The 19,426-nt window shown below is 38.9% G+C and overlaps 1 protein-coding gene across 1 annotated transcript in view; it reads right to left on the reverse strand.

The window, feature by feature from the left end:
• MUC19 (mucin 19, oligomeric) overlaps nucleotides 1-19,426 on the reverse strand; it is a 181,107-nt gene that overhangs the window by 91,656 nt on the left and 70,025 nt on the right. The window contains exons 49-55 of the mRNA XM_055358896.2: nucleotides 19,180-19,314; nucleotides 18,731-18,796; nucleotides 11,539-11,637; nucleotides 9,917-10,018; nucleotides 9,583-9,684; nucleotides 9,115-9,210; nucleotides 121-5,725 (exon numbers count right to left, since the gene is read on the reverse strand). Coding sequence (XP_055214871.1) covers nucleotides 121-5,725; nucleotides 9,115-9,210; nucleotides 9,583-9,684; nucleotides 9,917-10,018; nucleotides 11,539-11,637; nucleotides 18,731-18,796; nucleotides 19,180-19,314 — 6,205 coding nt within the window. The remainder of the gene's footprint in view (nucleotides 1-120; nucleotides 5,726-9,114; nucleotides 9,211-9,582; nucleotides 9,685-9,916; nucleotides 10,019-11,538; nucleotides 11,638-18,730; nucleotides 18,797-19,179; nucleotides 19,315-19,426) is intronic.

Below are 19,426 nucleotides of genomic sequence, written 5' to 3' on the forward strand. Positions count from 1 at the left end.
CCAGCTGATACGGTAGTTGTCCCTGTTATTCCAGCTGATGGTCCAGTTATCCCTGTCACCCCAGCTGAGAGTCCAGCTATCCCTGTCACTCCAACTGATAGTCCAGTTGTCCCTGTCACCTCAGCTGATAGTCCAGTCATCCCTGTCACCACAGCTGATAGTCCATTTGTCCCTGTCACTGCAGCTGATAGTCCAGTTATCCTTGTCACTCCACCTGATGATCTAGTTGTCCCTGTCACTCCAATAGATTGTCCAGTTGTCCCTGTCACTTTAGCTGACTGTCCAGTTGTCTCTGTCACCCCAGCTAATAGTCCAGTTGACCCTGTCACACCAGCTGATGGTCCAGTTGTCCCTGTCACTCCAGCTGATAGTCCAGTTATCCCTGTTACCCCAGCTGATGATCCAATTGTCCCTGTCACCCCAGCTGATAGTCCAATTGTCTCTGTCACCCCAGCAGATAGTCCAGTTGTCCCTGTCACCCCAGCTGATAGTCCAGTTATCTCTGTTGCTTCAGCTGATAGTCCAGTTGTCCCTGTTACTCCAGCTGATACTGTAGTTGTCCCTGTCACTCCAGCTGATGGTCCAGTTATCCCTGTCACCCCAGCTGAGAGTCCAGCTATCCCTGTCACCCCAGCTGATAGTCCAGTTGTCCCTGTCACTCCAGTTGATGATCCAATTGTCCCTGTCACCCCAGCTGATAGTCCAATTGTCCCTGTCCCTCCAGCTAGTGATCCAATTGTCCGTGTCACCCCAGCTGATACTCCAGGTAGCCCTGTAGCTTCAGCTGATGGGCCAGTTGTCCGTGTCACTTCAGCTGACAGTCCACTTGTCCCCGTCATGCCAGCTGATAGTCCAGTTGTCCCCGTCACTCTAGCTGATAGTCCAGTTTTCCCTGTTACTTCTGCTGATGGTCCAGTTTTTCCTGTCACTCTTGCTGATGATCCAGTTTTCCCTGTCACCCCAGCTGATGATCCAGTTTTCCCTGTCTCCCCAGCTGATAGTCCAGTTGTCCCTGTCACCCCAGCTGATATTCCAGTTGTCCCTGTCACTCCAGCTAATGGTTCAGTTGTCCCTGTCACTTCAGCTGGTAGTCCATTTGTACCCGTTATTCCAGCTGATGGTCTAGTTGTCCTCAATTCTTCAACTGATGTGCTAGCTGTTCTTGTTTCTCCCACTGATGGTATACTTGTCCCTGATCTTGCAGATGATCCACTTGTCTCTGTCACTACATCTGATAGCCCAGTTATCCCAGTCACTCCAACTGATAGTCCAGTTGTCCCTGTCACCCCAGCTGATGGTCCAGTTGTCCCTGTCACTTCAGTTGACAGTCCAGTTGTCCCTGTCACTCCAGCTGATAGTCCAGTTGTCCCTGTCACTTCAGTTGACAGTCCAGTTGTCCCTGTCACTCCAGCTGATAGTCCAGTTATCCCTGTCACTCCAGCTGATAGTCTTGTTGTCCCTGCCACTCCAGCTGATGATCCAGTTGTCTCTGTCACCCCAGCTGATGGTCCAGTTTTCCCTGTCACCACAGCTGATATTCCAGTTATCTCTGTCACTTCAGCTGATAGTCCTGTTGTCCCTGTTACCCCAGCTGATGGTCTATTTGTCCCTGTCACTTCAGCTGATAGTGTAGTTGTCCCTGCCACTCCAACTGATTGTCCACTTGTCCCTGTCACTCCAGCTGATAGTCTTGCTGTCCCTGCCACTCCAGCTGATGATCCAATTGTCCCTGTCACCCCAGCTGATAGTCCAGTTGTCCCTTTCACCCCATATGATAATCCGGTTTTTTCTGTCACTTCAGATGATAGTCCTGTTGTCCCTGTCACTCCAGCTGATGATCTAGTTTTCCCTGTCACTCTAGCTGATAGTTCAGTTGTCCCTGTAACCCCAGCTGGTGGTCCAGTTGTACCTGTTACTCCAGGTGATGGTCCAGTTGTCCCTGTCACTCCAGCTGATAGTCTAGTTGTCCCTGTCACTTCAGCTGACAGTCCAGTTGTCCCTGTCACCCCAGCTGATAGTCCTGTTTTCCCTGTTAGACCAGATGATGATCTTGTTGTCCCCGTCACTCCAGGTGATAGTCCAGTTGTCCCTGTCTCTCCAGCTGACAGTCCAGTTGTCCTTGTCACTCCAGCTGATGGTCCAGTAGTCCCTGACCTTACAGCTGATGATTCAGTTGTACCTGATTCTTTAACTGATGATCCAGTTATTTCTGTTTGTCCAGATGATGGTCTAGTGGTCCCTGATACTGTAAGAGATTGTACAGTTGTCCCTGATATTGCAGCTGATGATCCAGTTGTCTGAGTTACCGTAGGTGATTGCCTAGGTGTCACTGTCACTCCAGCTGATGGACCAGAGGTTTCTGTGTATCCCGTAACTGGCCCTGTTGTCACTGATTCTGCAGCTGATTGTCCAGTTGTCTCTGTTCCTCTAACTGATGGACTTGTTGTACTATGTCCTCCAGATGAAGTTCCAGCTGTCCATGATTCTGTAACTAATGGTCTGGTTGTTCCTGATCCAGTAATAGATGGTCCAGTTTTCTCTAATCCTTCAGTTGATGGTCCAATTGCCCCTGTAGCTTCAGCTGATAATCCAGTTGTTCCTGATCCTATAAGAGCTTTTCCAGTTGTCCCTAAGCCATCAACATTTAGTCCTGTTGTTACTAGCACTCCAGCTGATTGGATAGATGTCATTGTCACTCCAGCTGATTGTGCAGATGTCCCTGTCAATCCAGTAAATGGTCCTGTTGTCCCTGATCTTTCAGGTGATTGTCCAGTGGTCCCTGTTCCTCCAACTGATGATATAGTTGTACTTAATCCTCCAGATGAAGTTTTTGCAGTTGTCTCTACTCCTGTAACAGATGGTCCAGTTGTCACTGATCCTACAACAGATGGTTTAATGGTTCCTGTTACTTCAGCCAATGGTTCAGTTGCCCCAGTCACTCTATCTGAGTATCCAGATGTAACTGTCACTCCAGCTGATGGTACAGTTGTCTCTCCTACAATAGGTGATCCAGTTGTCCCTGATCCTTCAGCTGATAGTTCAGTAGTCTCTAATCCTACAACAGATGGTCTAATTGTCCCTAATCCTTTACTTGCTGGTCCAGTTGTTCCTGTCACTCCTACTGATGGTCCACTTGCCCCAGTCATTCTAGCTGATTGTCCAGATGTCACTGTCACTCCAGCTGATGGTCCAGTTGTCTGTGCTTTTACAACAGGAGGTCCAGTTGTTCCTGATCCTACAGCTGAAGGTCTAGTTGTCTCTAATCCTACAGTAGATGATCCAGTTGTCACTAATCCTTCAACAAAAGGACTTGTTAGTGCCACTCCAGCTGATTGTGCAGATGTCTCAGTCATTCCAGCTGATTGCCCAGATGTTCTTGTCAACCCAGTAAATGATTCTATTGTCCCTGATTTTACAGCTGATTGGCCAGTTGTCTCTGTTTCTCCACCTGATGATCTTGTTGCACCTGATCCTCCAGATGAAGTTCCAGTTGTCCTTGTTCCTATAACAGATGGTCCAGTTGTCCCTGATTTGACAACAGATGGTCTTGTTGTTTCTGTAACTCCAGCTGGTGCTCCAGTTGTCCCAGTCTTTCTAACTGATTGTCCAGATGTCACTGTCACTCCAGCTGATAGTCCAGTTGTTCCTGATCCTTCATCTGATGGTCCAGTTCTTGCTGATTCTCTTGATGATGATGGCCTTGTCCCTGTCGCTCCAGCTGATGACTCAGTTGTACCTGATTCACCAGCTAATGGTCTAGTTGTTCCTGATCCCACAACAGATGGTCCAGTTGCCCCTGATCCTTCAGTTGATGGTCCAGTTGTTCCTATCACTCCAGCTGATGCTCCAACTGTTTCAGTCACTCTGGCTGATTGTCCAGATGTCACTGTTACTCCACCTGATGGTCTAGTTGTCTCTGATTCTAAAAGAGGTGGTCCAGTTGTGACTGGTCTTTCAACAAATGATCCTGTTGTCACTGCAACTCCAGCTGATTTTTCAGATGTCACTGTTACTCCAGCTGATTTTGAAGATGTCCCAGTCACTCCAGCCAATTGCCCAGATGTTCTTGTCAATCCAGAAAGTGGTCCAGTTGTTTCTGATCTTGCAGTTGATTTTCTGGTTGTCCCTGTTGTTCCACCTGATGATCTTGTTGTAGTTGAACCTCCAGATAAAGTTCCAGTTGTCCCTGATCCTATATCTAATGGTCTAGTTGTTTCTGATCCAATAACAAATAATACAGTTGCAACTGATCCTTTAGTTGATGGTTCAGTTGTTCCTGTCTCTCCAGCTGATGGTCCAGTTGCCCCAGTCACTCTGGCTGATTGTCCAGATGTCACTGTCACTCCAGCTGATGATTCAGTTGTTTCTGATTCTAAAATACGTGGTTGAGTTGTAGCTGATCCTTCAACCAACAGTCCTGTTGTCATTGCCACTCCAGGTGATTTTTCAGATGTTGTCACTCTAGCTGAATTTGAAGATGTCCCAGTCACTGTAGCAGATTGTCCAAATGTTCCTGTCAATCCAAAAAGTGGTCCAGTTGTTTCTGATCTTGCAGTTGATTGTCCAGTTGTCCCCATTCCTCCACCTGATGATCTTGTTGCACCTGAACCTCCAGATGAAGTTCCAGTTGTCCCTGATCCTATAACTGATAGTCTAGTTGTTTCTGATCCAATGACAGATGGTCCAGTTGCCTCTGATCCTTCCGTTGATGGTATAGTTGTCCCTGTTTTTTCACCTAGTGGTCTACTTGTACCTGATTCTGTAGCTGATGGTTCAATTCTTCCTGATACTTCAGCTGATGTTCCAGTTACATCTGTCACTCTAGCTGATGGTTCAGTTGTTCCTGATTCTGCACCTGATTGTTCAGTTGTCCCAGTTCTTCCAACTGATGGTTTTGTTGTGCTTGATCTTCTGGTTGATGGTGCAGTTGTTCCTAATCCTGCAGATGTTGGTCCTGTTGTCCCTGATCCTACAACAGATGGTCCTGATTCTATAAAAGATTTTCCAGTTGTCCCTGATCCTTGGCCTGATTGTCCAGTTGTTCCTGTCACTAGAACAGATGGTCCAGTTGTCCTGGATTCTTCAGCTGATGGTGTAGCTGTTCCTGTCACTCCAGGTGATGATTCAGTTGCTTTTGTCACTCCAACTGATAATCTAGTTGTCCTTGATCTCACAACAGATGGTCCAGTTGTTCCTGACCCATCAGCTGATGGTCCAGTTGTCCGTGTTTCTCTAGCAGAAGATCTACTTGTACCTAATCCTCCAGTAAAAGACACAGTTGTCCCTAATTCTGTAGCTGATAATCCAGTTGTTCTTGATCCTGTAACCGATTGTCCACTTGTCCCTGAACCTTCAGCTAATGGTCTAGTTGTCACTGATTCTCTTGATGAAGGTCCAGTTGTCCCTGATCCTTCAGCTGATGATCCAGTTGTCCTTAATCCTGAAACTAATGGTCTGGTTGTCCGTGATATTTCAGCTAATGGTCCAGTTGTCCCTGATACTCCAACTGATGGTTCAGATGCCACCGTGACTCCTGACGATTGTTCAGAAGTCCTTGTCACTGCAACTGATGGTCCAGATGTTGTATCTGATTGCCCCATTGTCCCTGAAACATCAGATGATGATTTAGTTGTCCCTGGTATTTCAGATGATTGTCCATAATTCCCTGTTACTTTAGCTGATGGTCCACTTGTCTCTGTCTGTCCGGTTGATGATCCAGTTGCCCCTGTCACAAACACATGGTAAAAGTAGAATGATATTAATAGCTGTTTTGGTCCTTGGTTAACCTTTAAGACTCATGAGGCTTTATTTCTCTAGTACAGCTTTTATACCTCTTCATCTCCATAACCACCATATTATTTCATACTTGTCTCTTTGCTACATTGTAACTTCTTTTTTAAAAAAGAGTCTCACTTTGTTGCCCAGGCTGATCACAAACTCCTGGGTTCAAGTAATCTTCCTGAGTACCTGGGACCACAGTGATCTTCACTGTGCCAGCTCTAGCTTAACTTCTTTCTGTTTGTTTATTTTCATAAAAATCATTTATCTAATGTCTATTGTGTGTCAAAGAAGTTGTCAGCAACTTACAGGTATCACTTCACTTTACCATTAGATTAATACTGTGAGATATATAATATTACTTTTCTCTTTTATAAAATAGAAACTAAAGCGAGATTAAGTAGCTGTTCAAAGGGGATGCAGATAAACAGTTCTCTGCTCTGTGGGGCATTCTAGTGGGAAGAGAGAGGTAGGTATAAATAAAATAACTAGCCAACCAATAACCAAATTCACAAATAAGAAAAGCTTCAGAGCATTAATATAAAGTGAATTGATACTACAAAATGGGATGTTCTATTTTAGACTGTCTGGTTAGCAAAGGCTTCTGTGAGAAGATGGTCTTTATTTTGAAGTCTGATAACAAGAAGCAACCTGCTAGTGAAACTCTAGGAGAATGGCATTCCAGGCAGAGGTAACAGCCAGTACAAAGGTCGTAAGTCTGATGGAGCTACGCTTGCTAGAAAAGCAGAGCTAGAAATTGAGTATAGCTGGATAATGGGAGCTGAGGCGGGGAATATTATAAGGTAAGGGCAGATATGTAGGAGCAAGCGAAATGTTATGAATCAGGGGAGGAAGACTGAAGGTTTTTCTAAATGCAAGGGGCTATAATTTTAAAGAGGGGAGAAATAGCATAGAATTGATATACATTTAAAATCCCTCTTTACACTCTGTAGAAAATATATGGCAGGGGGTGCATCGTAGAATTAAGAAGAACAATTATGAGGTGATTTCAGAAGTTCTGACAATTTATGAGTGGCTTGGGCTAAAACTGTGATAAAGGAGACTGAGAATAGTGGATAGGGTCAAGATATGTGTTGGAAATAGCAGTAACAGGCCTTATTTAGATATGAGAGGTACAAAAAAAAAAGAGAGCCATCAAGGATAACTACAATATTTTTACCTGAGTGAATTGAGTCAGTGATGGTAACATTTTCTAATATGGGGAAGACTCAGAGAACAGATGTGAGCATAAAGGGAAATCCAGTATCACCCAGAAGGCTCTGGTTCTGAAGATCCTAATATATCAAGAATACCACTAAGGAACCAGATGAAGATGGAAACCTTGGATCTGTAGAGACATGGATCTGCACAGTGGTGTGTCTATGTGTGTATGGGTACATGTTTCCACTGAAACTCCACTACTTGGGTAGAGCAGAAAAGAGTTCACTACCCCCTGACAGCTCCAATCCTTCCAGAAGGTTCCCTTCCATGTGACCTGTTATTTTACCTCACTGATAAGGATAAAACCACTTCATCCTTTACCAGACTGGGAATTACTATTCACTTATTGAATTATTTACCAGATATCCACCAGATATTTATCAAGTACCCAAACCAGGAACTGAGCTATGCACTAGGAACACAACTGTAAACAAAAATAGGCAACGTGACAAGATCTTTCTCTAGTTTTAACAGAAATCCACCATGTTGGTGGTCTGTCTAGTAAAAGATAATGACTGGATGAAGAATCAACAATCCAGGCCCTGACCTGGCCTAACAACATACTTATCCTGTGATTTTGGGGTAAACACATGGATTTTTTCATAGATAAAATATTAGATAATTACTAATATATTATTGACAGCATAGGGTGTCTGTAAGATTCAAGTAAGTTAATATATGTGAAAACATTTGTCCATTTTATACTTTGTATAGTTGTCTTCTGATGATCATTTTTACTTTTGTTAAAACAGATTAAGATAACTTATACATGATATTATATAATGGTTAATGACTGCTTCATATGTTTATATTATAAATAATATTGTATTAAATATATACAGTAGAAACTAAGATATAAGAATGGTTTTATCTACTAATATTTTATCCTACTAATTATATTTTTCAGGCACTTTTTTGGCTTATTTTCTGAGAAGTATTTAAATATTAATAAATAAATTGATTCGTAATCTATCTCTTTGGTCATTTGAAGCAAGTTAAGTCTTACGAGACACAAACATTGTTTAGCAAGGGATCTGCAATACCCATTGCATAGTTTACATATTTCCTGAACAGGTCAGCTTTGAGCAAATGAGTTATAGACAAGCCCTACTTGCAAATTCTAGAAAAGAAGACTTTTTAAAAACCCATGTGTAGAGGTTTTAGGAAGAAAACTGATTTCTGAATGTTTAAACAATTCAGAAGACAGTGTTGCTTATTAAATTGTTCTTAGAAATGGGGAAAGCTGTTCATCAAGGTTCTAGGTCTCTGTTCAGTAAAGAGCATATGGGAAAATAGGCTAATACTTTAAACCACAAGAATTTCAAATACTAAAAACAGTGGTGTTTTGCAAAAGATTGCAAAAAAAGAATTCTAGCTTGAAATTTGAATATTCTTGCTGATGTAAGGTAACCTTATAATGCCCAACAGCATATTCTATTATTCGTGGCAGAGAAGAATTTATTGAATTCTCAAATATTTGTACTATGCGAAAATGATATAATTAATTAATGATCTGCAAAAATAGCTAACATATTATTTTGTAATTATTTAGTATTTTAGCCTATATTGAATTATGTTAGCTTGTTGTCTAAGTGATTTTGTGTGGAAAAATGCAGAACTTAGACAATGAAATTGTAACTAAATGAGCAAATACATCCTAAGAAGCCCTTAACTCCAAAACAATAATTATGGACCAACCATGAGATAAAGTGTTAGAGGGTCACTATTGCTTTTTTTTTTTAAACTTAACTCCATTATGGTTGTATCAAGTAACATTCCAGTGATTTCTAAATTGGCCATGTGACAATATCAGATTTAAAATGCTGCACTAGTCTAGTTTAATAGTGGAAAATATCTAAATTATCAGATCATTTTTATTATATGTGATTTCAGGTATTGCACTAATTGATATCCCAATAGTGCATAAATACTGAATAACAAAGCATACAATGGCAACCTCTTTAATGGATTCACAGAATATTTAAATAACAGTGCTCTAAGTTTCAAGCAGGAAAGATTTTCAACTGAATTAATACCCTACTGAATAAGCTTTTATAAACAAATTTCTACACTGACTCCCATTTTTGTAACCTTTTAGTGCTTTGCTAATCTCACCTGGTGTATTTGAAGAGCCCGTGCTGGCGCCACTGCTGGACCATCCAGATGTAATTTTGCCTCCACTAGTTGCACCACCTGGTGTTCCAGGTGTACCTGTGGCAAAGGCAAAAATGGAAAGGACGCATTCACAGAATTTCTTAAGCTATGATATAATCAATTCTCACTTAAATTAACTTCCACCTAAAAATTACAGAAATCTTCATTTTTCTGTATCAATAACAATAATGATCCTTTCCACATTTGAAAAATGTACTTTGACTTACACTATTCACTATTTTCTTGGCTCCTCATCCCAAGTTCACAAAATAGATCACTTTGACCCACATTTTACAGATACGAAAACAGAGGTTACGGAGGTTAAGTGATTTACTCGCTTAACAACATGACATTGATTCTGAGGAACAGTATTCACACGAACATCCCATATTGCCCCTTGGCAAGTGCAGGGTCTCCCATTTTACCTACCTGGTTTGCTTCCAGAGATTGTCACTGCTGTGGCTGAGGCTGCATCGGTGTGTTTACTCACAGGGCTACTGGTAGTTGAGGCAGCAGACACTGTTGGGGTCCCTGGTTATCAACAACAATGGTTCAGGCTCACTGCTGCAAATGTACTGGTCCCTATTCCGTGCTGATAGCACAGAACTGAGATTTCTAAAGTATAGTGGATTAAGGGCATCTTCCCTATGCTTTCCCTTTGCTCTGACACTTAATGTCAGTTATAGCCTGACCAATAGTCCACATCACACACTTCTGAGGAAGGCAGGGTTGAGAACTGTTAAGGAGTCATGTCCAGACTTGCCTGATTTTCCAAAACTGGTAGTTCCAATGTCTGCTTCCCCAGGGGTGCTGCTACCTGGAGCTCCAGGAGTTGCTCCAGGTGATACCACAGGTGTGCCTGAGACTTTCAGAGAAAACAAACAGTTTAAGAAACTCGCTTTTATTCAATCACTGTGACCTGAAACAACTTGGAAATCTCTTCCAGAATATTTATACTCATAGTTTCTTGCTCAGGAAGAATATACATGTTAATCTGATAAGGCACTATTACCCCATCACAACCCTTATTTGCCTTCAACACTGAATGTGCCTCTTTCTAGAATTATCTACAAGTTATAATTCCAGAGTAAATTCTTCTCCAAACTGCATTTACCAATTGCTGTATTACTTAACTTTTTGCTTTTTTCATGTGTTTAAATATTACTTTATTCTAAAAATTGTAAGCTTTGTAAATATAAGAGCATCTTCTGGCACCTAACACATTACTAAGCTCTCAATAAATATTGTCCGACCAAAATACAAGTGTTTGTGTTAGAGTAGGCAGATAGCCAGAAATGAGCAGGCAAGGGAGCCCCCTGGGAAAATAAGTCCTGGAGACGCTGTCAACTCATAGTCAGTGCCGCCTATTGACAGGCAGCAAAAAAAGACAACAGCTACACTGGCTACTTCTGGCCTTGTGATTGAGCTCCTCTTGCCTTGAAGGGGACTTACCAGGCCCTAGCTGGAGATAATCAGGTTAGGGACTTTCCCCACTGAGGAGCATGCACACTCTTCCAAAAAATCGTCCTGGAGTAGACTTTTGTTCATTATAAGAGTAAAAAGCACATCCCTGGGTGGAGATTTTAAATGCTAATGAGACATGCAATGCGTGTACCAGCAGGTACAACGACAGAGCATGCGCGCCCAAAGAGACATCCTGAAACATGCATGCAAGTAATACACCCCTCACGCCCCTTCATGAATAATCAGGTAAGATTCTCATAAAAGCAGTCCCCCAGCACTAGCTGCTGCTGGCTCATTCTTCTAAGCAGCCCACTCTGTCTTGTGTTTCAGAGTGTACTTCATATTTAAATAAACCCTGCTACTACTATTTTTTCAGCCCTACCAGCTCAGAACTGTTTTCCACTCCTCTCTAAGAATGTGCTTCATCTTCCTTCAATAAACTCTGCTACTTAATCCTTGCTATGCATCTCTTGGCTGAATTATTTCTTCCAAGTTAGAAAAGAATCGAGGATTCCCATACTTTTCGGTAACATTTGCGTTTATCTATTTACAAGTACTGAATTCTTCATAATCTCTTTTGATAAATTAAATTTTGATATCAGAGCTCACACTTCTGCTAATTAAACATAATTTTGGATATAAATAATATTTCAAATGTGACTTCACGGGAAGCTAAAGTGGTTGCGGCATCTGATCTTCCAGTTGTATCCAATTTGAAAAATAACGAGGTTCTGCCTATAGATTGTTGCCATGCTGCAAATGCTTTTTGACAGAAGTTCATTATTAAACATTACTGCTAGAATTTTCCTCATTCTCTTATAATTAACTTCTTTTTTTAAAACTCACTTGGACTTATGCTAATTATATATAAGACCTTTGTGTTTGACCATTGCTCTGACAACAAGATGTGCTTTGTCTTACCTGCTGTGTTTCCAGGGCCAGTGTCCCCAGTACCTGATGTTCCAGCTGTGTTTCCACTGCCTGCGCTGGTGGTGGCTTCCACAGACCCTTCTGTTGAACCTGGTCAACATACAAAGGCAGCTAGGATTACATTAATTTCCAAAGTTTCTAGGAAATTAAGGCAACTGTTAAATATTCTTAGACATCCCCATTATTTATCCTTTTGTCTGAGTATTTCAATAGCTTTGTTTCTGATCAGTGTAATTGATTTGAATGGATAAGCTTCTGTGATTATTTAGCCATTTACTCGATACTAAATCCCAACTCACTGCCTAGCATCCCAGTCATTCTTCCTGCCAGTGTTGTCAATTCACCTGATATTCTGGTTGTTCCTGTTTCATTTTGTTTTGTTTTGAAGAAGAGGGAGGAGGAGGAAGAGGAGGGGGAGGAAGAGGAGGGTAAAAGTAATATGATAAAATTTGTTAAACTCAACTTGGTTATTTATGATGTTTCCATGGCTACTTTCACCACCCAAATTCATGTCTTCCTTCCTCCTACCTAAAATATTGCAATTGTTTCCTCTTTACCCAATTAACAGGTCAATATTCTTCATCACAAATATATTCTCTGTTCAAGAATATTGAATGATGGTAATTCTTCAACATTAATGTGTGTAAGAATCATCTGGTGAGCCTATTAAAAATGCAAATTCCCTATCTTTCCCAGCAGAAATTCTAATTCTATTTTATAACGTTGAAGAGGTTGGTCTTGTATTGCAATTAAACTCCTATATTCACTTTCAGTTTGCAGAGCATCCAGAGGATAAAAGAATAAGTTAATTGACATCATGGAGAATAGCTAAATTTAGAATATCTAGAAAGGGATATAAGAACTTGATTAGTTTCGGGTTCATCATTTTGGGCAGGAATAATTTCTAGGTGATATATCACAAAAGGAGTCACAAAACATCAAGTCCCCACTATCAGTGATGCTATGTTTGATCACTAGGTTTAGGTGGTGACAACCAGAACTCTCCAGTGTAAAGCATTTTTCAATTCTGCAATTAGCAAGTAATCTGTTGGGTGATACTTTGGCATCAAGCAAACATCCAAGTCCTAGTCAACCTTTCACTCAATGATTTCAGCATTTATTTGTGCTCCTTGTCTATTTCATTCAGCATTTCAAAACAGTGATTTTTCCAATTGTGTCTTTTTTCAACATTTATTAGTTGGAATTTTTCTTTAAAAAGAGAGATTTCTCTGATCAACGGGAACTATTTGAATATCTTGATCCATAGTTTCTAATAAAAATACTTGATAATTGATTAATTTTTCTCTTGAATTACCAATCTTCAGAATAAGGACTTGACATGATAGTCACCACCAACATTATCAAATGTTGCTGTGGTTGTTTCTTTTTATTAATTATCATTGGGGCATGTATGTTTCAATATTATCAATGTGCCTCAATCTATTACAAATAATTTTTTCAGTGCTCAAAATTCTCCAAATTTGGCCAACAGGAACTCATGCAGTTTAGCACCCTTGTCATTTAGGCAGAGCTCCCTTAGTCTTTGAATGCTTCCTCATTTTCTGACTTAAGAAGTCCCAAGCTCACCTTGTACTTTTCTTGTCCAAGACCTAGAATTAACCATTTTTCAAGAGTGAAAACAGAAATTTAGGAGCCCAAACTGGCTGACAAGGGGTGCACACTACTGTTAGGGTACCACTGCTTTTAGGCCATTTCAGTGGCCAGAGGTGGAAGATATAAAGACAAATAAATATATAGATAATAAATGTATTATATTGGAAGATATAGATTTCCATATATTAGAAGTATATATATTTATACCTATATTTGAGTATATCACATATATTTGTAGTAAGTTTGTATATATTTCTAATATATGAAAATATACATTTTCTATATATATCATATATTTAGATTTATATAAATGGTATATATAAGTTTATATATATATTTATCACTCAAATGGAACATTACAGAAGAAATTTACTTAATTATTTGATTTCTTTTCTTTCTTTTTTTTGTTTTTTTTTTTTTTTTGGAGACAGGATCTCACTCCTTCTCCCAAGTTGGAGTGCAGTGGTGCAATCACTGCTCATTACAGCCTCGACTTCTGGGCTCAGGTGATCCCCCACTTCAACCTCCCAAGTAGCTGGGATACAGGCATGTGCCACCATGTGTAGCTAATCTTTTGTATTTTTTTTTGTAGAGATGGGGGTCTCACTATGTTGCCCAGGCTGCTCTTAAGCTCCTGGGCTCAAGCAGTCTGCTGGCCTCAGCCTCCCAAAGTACTGGGATCTCAGGCGTGAGCACTTCGTCCAGCCCTGATTTAATTATTGTATTTGTTTTCTCTTACATTTAAAATCTTGATTTCTAATAACATAACTACTAATTGTTTTATTCTGTAATATATAAAAAACCATTTCAAAGTGAGAACACTCATGTAACTACTAAGAAGAAAATTACTGAATGAAGTTTAAAATTTCCTAGCAGTCTTTTTGCCATTAAAATACATGATACTAGCATATACTGTCTGATTACTGTGTGTTAAAGTCATGTGAAATAATTATTTTCTCCATGTGATTATAATTTGATATTCAATTAGGTTCACTTGTTTTGGTTGGTTTTCAGTTTTAGGGTTTGCTTTTTTTATTTTGATTTAATTGTGTTTTTAAAAATACTTACGACATTTTCCTTTTTGAAAGCCAAAATTATATTTAAAAGAATACTCAGAGAACTGAAAATTCTGCTGTTCTGATTTGTTTCCTATAAGTAATGATTTTCACTAGTTTTTAGTTTATCTTCTGTGTTTTTTGTGTACATATTTGCATATGTATATATAATTCATAGCCTTACAAAACATATATACATATATGTACACACACATACACACATCTCTCTTTTTTCATAAAGGTATAAATGGTATATACAATTCTGATTTATTTTTTTCCTTTGCAATAAATTCTGGAAATAACTAGATCAGTCCATAGAGATCTTTCTCACTCTTCTATTAGGATGGTCTAGTGCTGTTTTTTGTCATCTTTTATTCAATGTGTCTTTAACGAGTTGTTTCCAGGCTCTTTCTATAAAAAAAAATGCCGGTATGAAAAGCTTATACATATGTTATTTTATACTTTGGTTGTCTAGCTTCAGGAGCACTAAAAGCGGGATTTCTGGGTCAAAGGATAAACGAGTCTGTAATTCTGTTAGATTTTGCCAAGTTCTCCTCCTCCGGGCTGTAACATTTTGTGCTCCCACTAGCAATGCGCAGAGCACCACCTGTTTCTTTCCAGAACTGTCAACAGGGCTGTTGTCACACTTTTGGATTTCTGCCAATCTAAAAAGTGAGAAATGGTATCTCAGTGTAGTTTTGATTTGCATTTTTCTTGTGTGAAGTTGATCATTTTCTCAGAGGTTTAAGAATCACTTATAGTTCTTTTTCTCTGTAATTCAATTCACATCTTATTATTATATATTATTCTAGTTTTTGATTTGCTCTATGCACTTTTTCCCTTTGCTGATTTTGCTTGGCATCCTTTTGTGCAATAAATCATAGCCACAAGTATGATTCTATATTGAGTCTTGTGAGTCCTTCTAGCAAGTCCCAAAACTTGAAGGGGTCTTGGGCACGCTGATATGGATTGCCTTCCCATTTGGTCAAAAATGTTTTTGTGTCTTTAAGGAGAGTTTTAAAATTTTCTTCATGTAAGTTTTATCTTGTTCGGATTATTCCAAGGTAATTTATCTGATTTGTTGTTTGCATAAATTGGAGTTTTCTCTTCAAATATATATTTTAACTTGTTATTATTTGTATTTATGAAGACTTAATTTTTATAGATTAATCTTGTATCTCGGTACCTTATTAAATTATCTTACTGCTTATAGTTTTTCCATTGATACTCTACAGTTCTGCAGGTACACTATTATATCATCTGTAAATAGAAATACTTTAATATTTTCTACTTCAAATTCTATGCCATCAATTGCTATATAATCCAATTTATTAATAACTCCAGAAACTGTTAAATAATAGTATGATTGCATATCTCCTTACCTTGTTCCTGAAGTTAGTGGAATAGGTTTAGAAATTCCTTATTAAGATGCTACACGTGTGGCTGAGGTATATGTACTTTATATTTATTTATTTATTTTTATTTTTGTGAGATGGAATCTCACTCTGTTGCCCAGGTTGGAGTGCAGTGGTGCGATCTCTGCTCACTGTAACCTCCGCCTCCCAGGTTCAAGCAATTCTCCTGCCTCAGCCTCCCGAGTAGCTGGGATTACAGGCACCCGCCACCATGCCCAACTAATTTTCGTATTTTTAGTAGAGACGGGGTTTTGCCATGTTGGCCAGGCTGGTCTCAAACTCCTGACCTCAAGTGATCCGCCTGCCTCGGCCTCCCAAAGTGCTTACAGGTGTGAGCCACGAAGTCTGGCCCTGTTTTAAGGAAGTATCCATTCATTCCTATTATTTTGAGTGGTCTTTTTTTCCCATCAGAAATGATTATTCAATGTTTATCAAATACCTTTTTAGCCTCTGTGGGTCGTTTTGTTTCCCTTAGATCTACTATTAATATTATGAATTACATTAAAATATGCCTTAATTTTGAAAAAGTCACTAAAAATCAGTATTAATAAAAATAATCAAGCATTAGTTTCTTCCTGAATGCTCATTTTTCCTTTTTTGTAAACTGAAGCTTCTTGTACTTAGCTCATGAGATTTAAATAATTCGCTTGACTACTTACTACCTGTTATCTATGAGTAAAGCAAGTCCAATTGTTTTTCAGAATACTTTCCATAATTGACTCTTCAGGATTAATTCTTCCAGGTATATGATAGGTTATTTCACTACATATTTAGGGGTTTTTTTCTAAATTCAGAATGTTTTTCCTTATTTATAATTTTAAATATTAGTTCTGTTTCATTGCTTTTTCTTCTCCAGATACGGCAATAATATATCTTGGATACTTTTGTTTGTTTCCTAAAACTATATCATTCTCTAGCCCATTATACCTTTTCTGAAAGTGTCTGCAATATTTCAGGGGTAGGGTTTACCTCTTCTCAGTTCTATCCTCTAATATCCTTGCTGTATTTTTAGTTTTATTTATTCTCAATGGAACACCTTGCTATTTGGTCTTTTGAGATAATTTTTATTTTTCTTCAATTTTCTCCTGGGTTTTCACCAATTCCAATTTAACATTCCTGCTGTTTATCTATTTTCAGCCTTAATTTTTAATCTGTAATTTTGATGTATCTTTGTAGCTGCAGTTGTTTCCTTAGTTATTTTACGTTAATGTTATGTTTTTGTATTCTTTTGCTTCATGACTAGATCTTTAGAATTTGCTTGCTATTGCTGCAAAGTTTTTGAAAATGTATATAAAGGAATAGCTGTGTATCGATACTGGAATTTCTTTATTATTATTATTATTATTATTACTGTTTTGTGGGCCAGTAATAGCGGGAGATTCTATGCAGGGGGCAGCAGGGAGGCTTCAGTACACTTCCCAGATTTCTCAGATAAAGGGCTCCCCTCTTATGTTCTTACAGTGAGGGAGCTTCGTTTATAAGTGGCACTTCTTCCTTGTCTGTCTTCTGATGCTTTCATTATTATCTTGTTTTATTGAGACCCTTATTTTTCCATACTTATTTTTTTCCTTTGGCACCCAGGCTCCAAGGGTTGCTCCCCTGTCCAAAGACTTCCATGCATTCTCCAGTACTCTTTCAACTCCATTCATGAGGGCTCTCTGACCTGCCAGGTCCCAGATTTTCTCTCAGCATTTTCCACTCAAGTTGCGGGGCTTTCCTTCTGAGGCTCAACTCTAGTTGATTGAACCACTAGAATCATGGTATTCTACCACTATTAGGACCTCTCTATACTTCTCTATTTTCTGTGATGCCCTTACCTATATTTCAGCCCTATGGTGAGCCTCAGAGCCATCGTTCCCAGTTTTTGGAGTCTGGCTCTTCTCTGTCTCCTCTACACACCGTAGGTGTGGGCTCTGTTTTGATCTTTATGATTTGAAGAAAGAGGTATCTATAGACTCTAATTTATGCAGCCACTATTTTCCTGGTTTTTTTTGTTTTTTGTTTTTTTTTAATTTTTCCATTGGTTTCTTGAGCTTAAATCCTATTCGATTCTACTAGTGTCAGCGTAAATTAAGGATCAGGTTGATACTATGACTAAATAAACTACATTCTGCTTGTGATAAAAGGATTTTTGGTGTGTTTGAATATTTAACCAGGTCATCAGATATTTACAACAGAGATACAATATGTAAGAAATTAGGTTAAGGAAGGTTCTTCACAGATTCAGCTTACTCACTTGCTTCATTTCCAGAGACGAATTTAGGGTGAACTATGTGTAATAAATGGTGCTCTCAAGTCCTTCTACTTGAAGACCATAATCATTTATATTGAGAACATGTGTGTAGTAGGTCATATCTGCTTGGCTATATAATATAAAAGAGTGAAATATCTCTCTGACTTTGCAGTCTCTTAACAGACTGCCTCTGATGTGCATCATATTCTGTTTTAATGCTTATTCAATAATAAACGTATATTTTATTCTGTACTACCTTTGTGCAGGGGGTTCTGGATTCGAAGAACATTTTGTTTTTAATCCTCCTTCCTCAAAACCTGAATAACTACTTTTTATTCCCTTGCAGTTGGATAGATTCTTAAAATTTCACTCAGCTTCCTTGTATTTTGAGTTTTTGTTCAAGTTGGGGCATACAGACATAGCTTGTAGTGCACTGATTATAATACATTCTTTTCAAAATAGAATAATTCTGTTGTTTTAATCAAATTAATCAGTCACTTTACTAGAATTGCCTCTCAAGTCTTACTCCAATGCGTGTCATTGAACAATTCCTCCACTTGATTATCTTTTGCCTTGCATGGTTTTGCTTTTGTGTGTATTATAAATATTAATTTCTTTTGCTCAGAAATGAAGTTCTATGAGAACAAATACCTTACTCTACTCCTCTTTTATGTTGTCTGTATCCCCCAGGATAATACTGAACACACAACAAATATTTCTTGATTTATTTCTGATCTTCTGAAGTTTTGACATTACACAAATAATAATAATTAAATTCCCCAGGAAAACTTGTCTCTGACAAAATTTTAACTAAAAAAATTACACTTCTACTGTCTAGATTTATTCTGACTATGCTCTTTCCATACCCGATGCTCCAGAAGTGTTTTCACCAGCAGCTCCAGTGGTGGCTACATTTCCCCCTTCAGTTGTTCCTAATTGAAAAGAGCAACAGTGCTCAGTCTGCATCAGAGTTTTCAAAATCATGAAATAAAAATACAGGGCGCCCAGTTAAATATGAATCCCAGACAAACAATAAACACTGTGTTTTGATTATTGCATGGGATATACTCATTCTAAAAGAATTGTTCCTGATTTGTGTGAAATTCAAATTAACTGGTATCCTATATTTTCTCTGGCAAGCCTAGTCTACATAAATGGTTACAGTGAAGTAACTCTTTGAACAAATTTCAGGGTTTCTTTAAAGAGGTAGGTGGTCTACTTAAACTATCCATGATCATTTGTTGTAAAATTACATCCCTTCTAAATTCACTTAAACTTATAAGAATTTGAAGTTCCAACTAGGTTTGTGACTCACCACCACTAAAGTGACCAGGTGAGCCCGGGCTTGGCCTGGTGAGTTTCCCAGGTGGACTGGAACCAGTGAAAGATGTTTTAGCTGTGATTTCACTGTCAGATCCAGCAGTAGATCCAAGAGACTGTCCTGTTACACCTGACAAACACAGTATTGGGAGAGCATATACATTATCGTGACAACCCAGTGCCATAGTAGTTTTGAAGGAAATATTTAGAGAAAGCATAAATTAAAACTTTTCTTGAAAATG

Source organism: Gorilla gorilla, chromosome 10 (assembly GCF_029281585.2).
Source record: "Gorilla gorilla gorilla isolate KB3781 chromosome 10, NHGRI_mGorGor1-v2.1_pri, whole genome shotgun sequence".
Classification (NCBI taxonomy): Eukaryota; Metazoa; Chordata; class Mammalia; order Primates; family Hominidae; genus Gorilla; species Gorilla gorilla.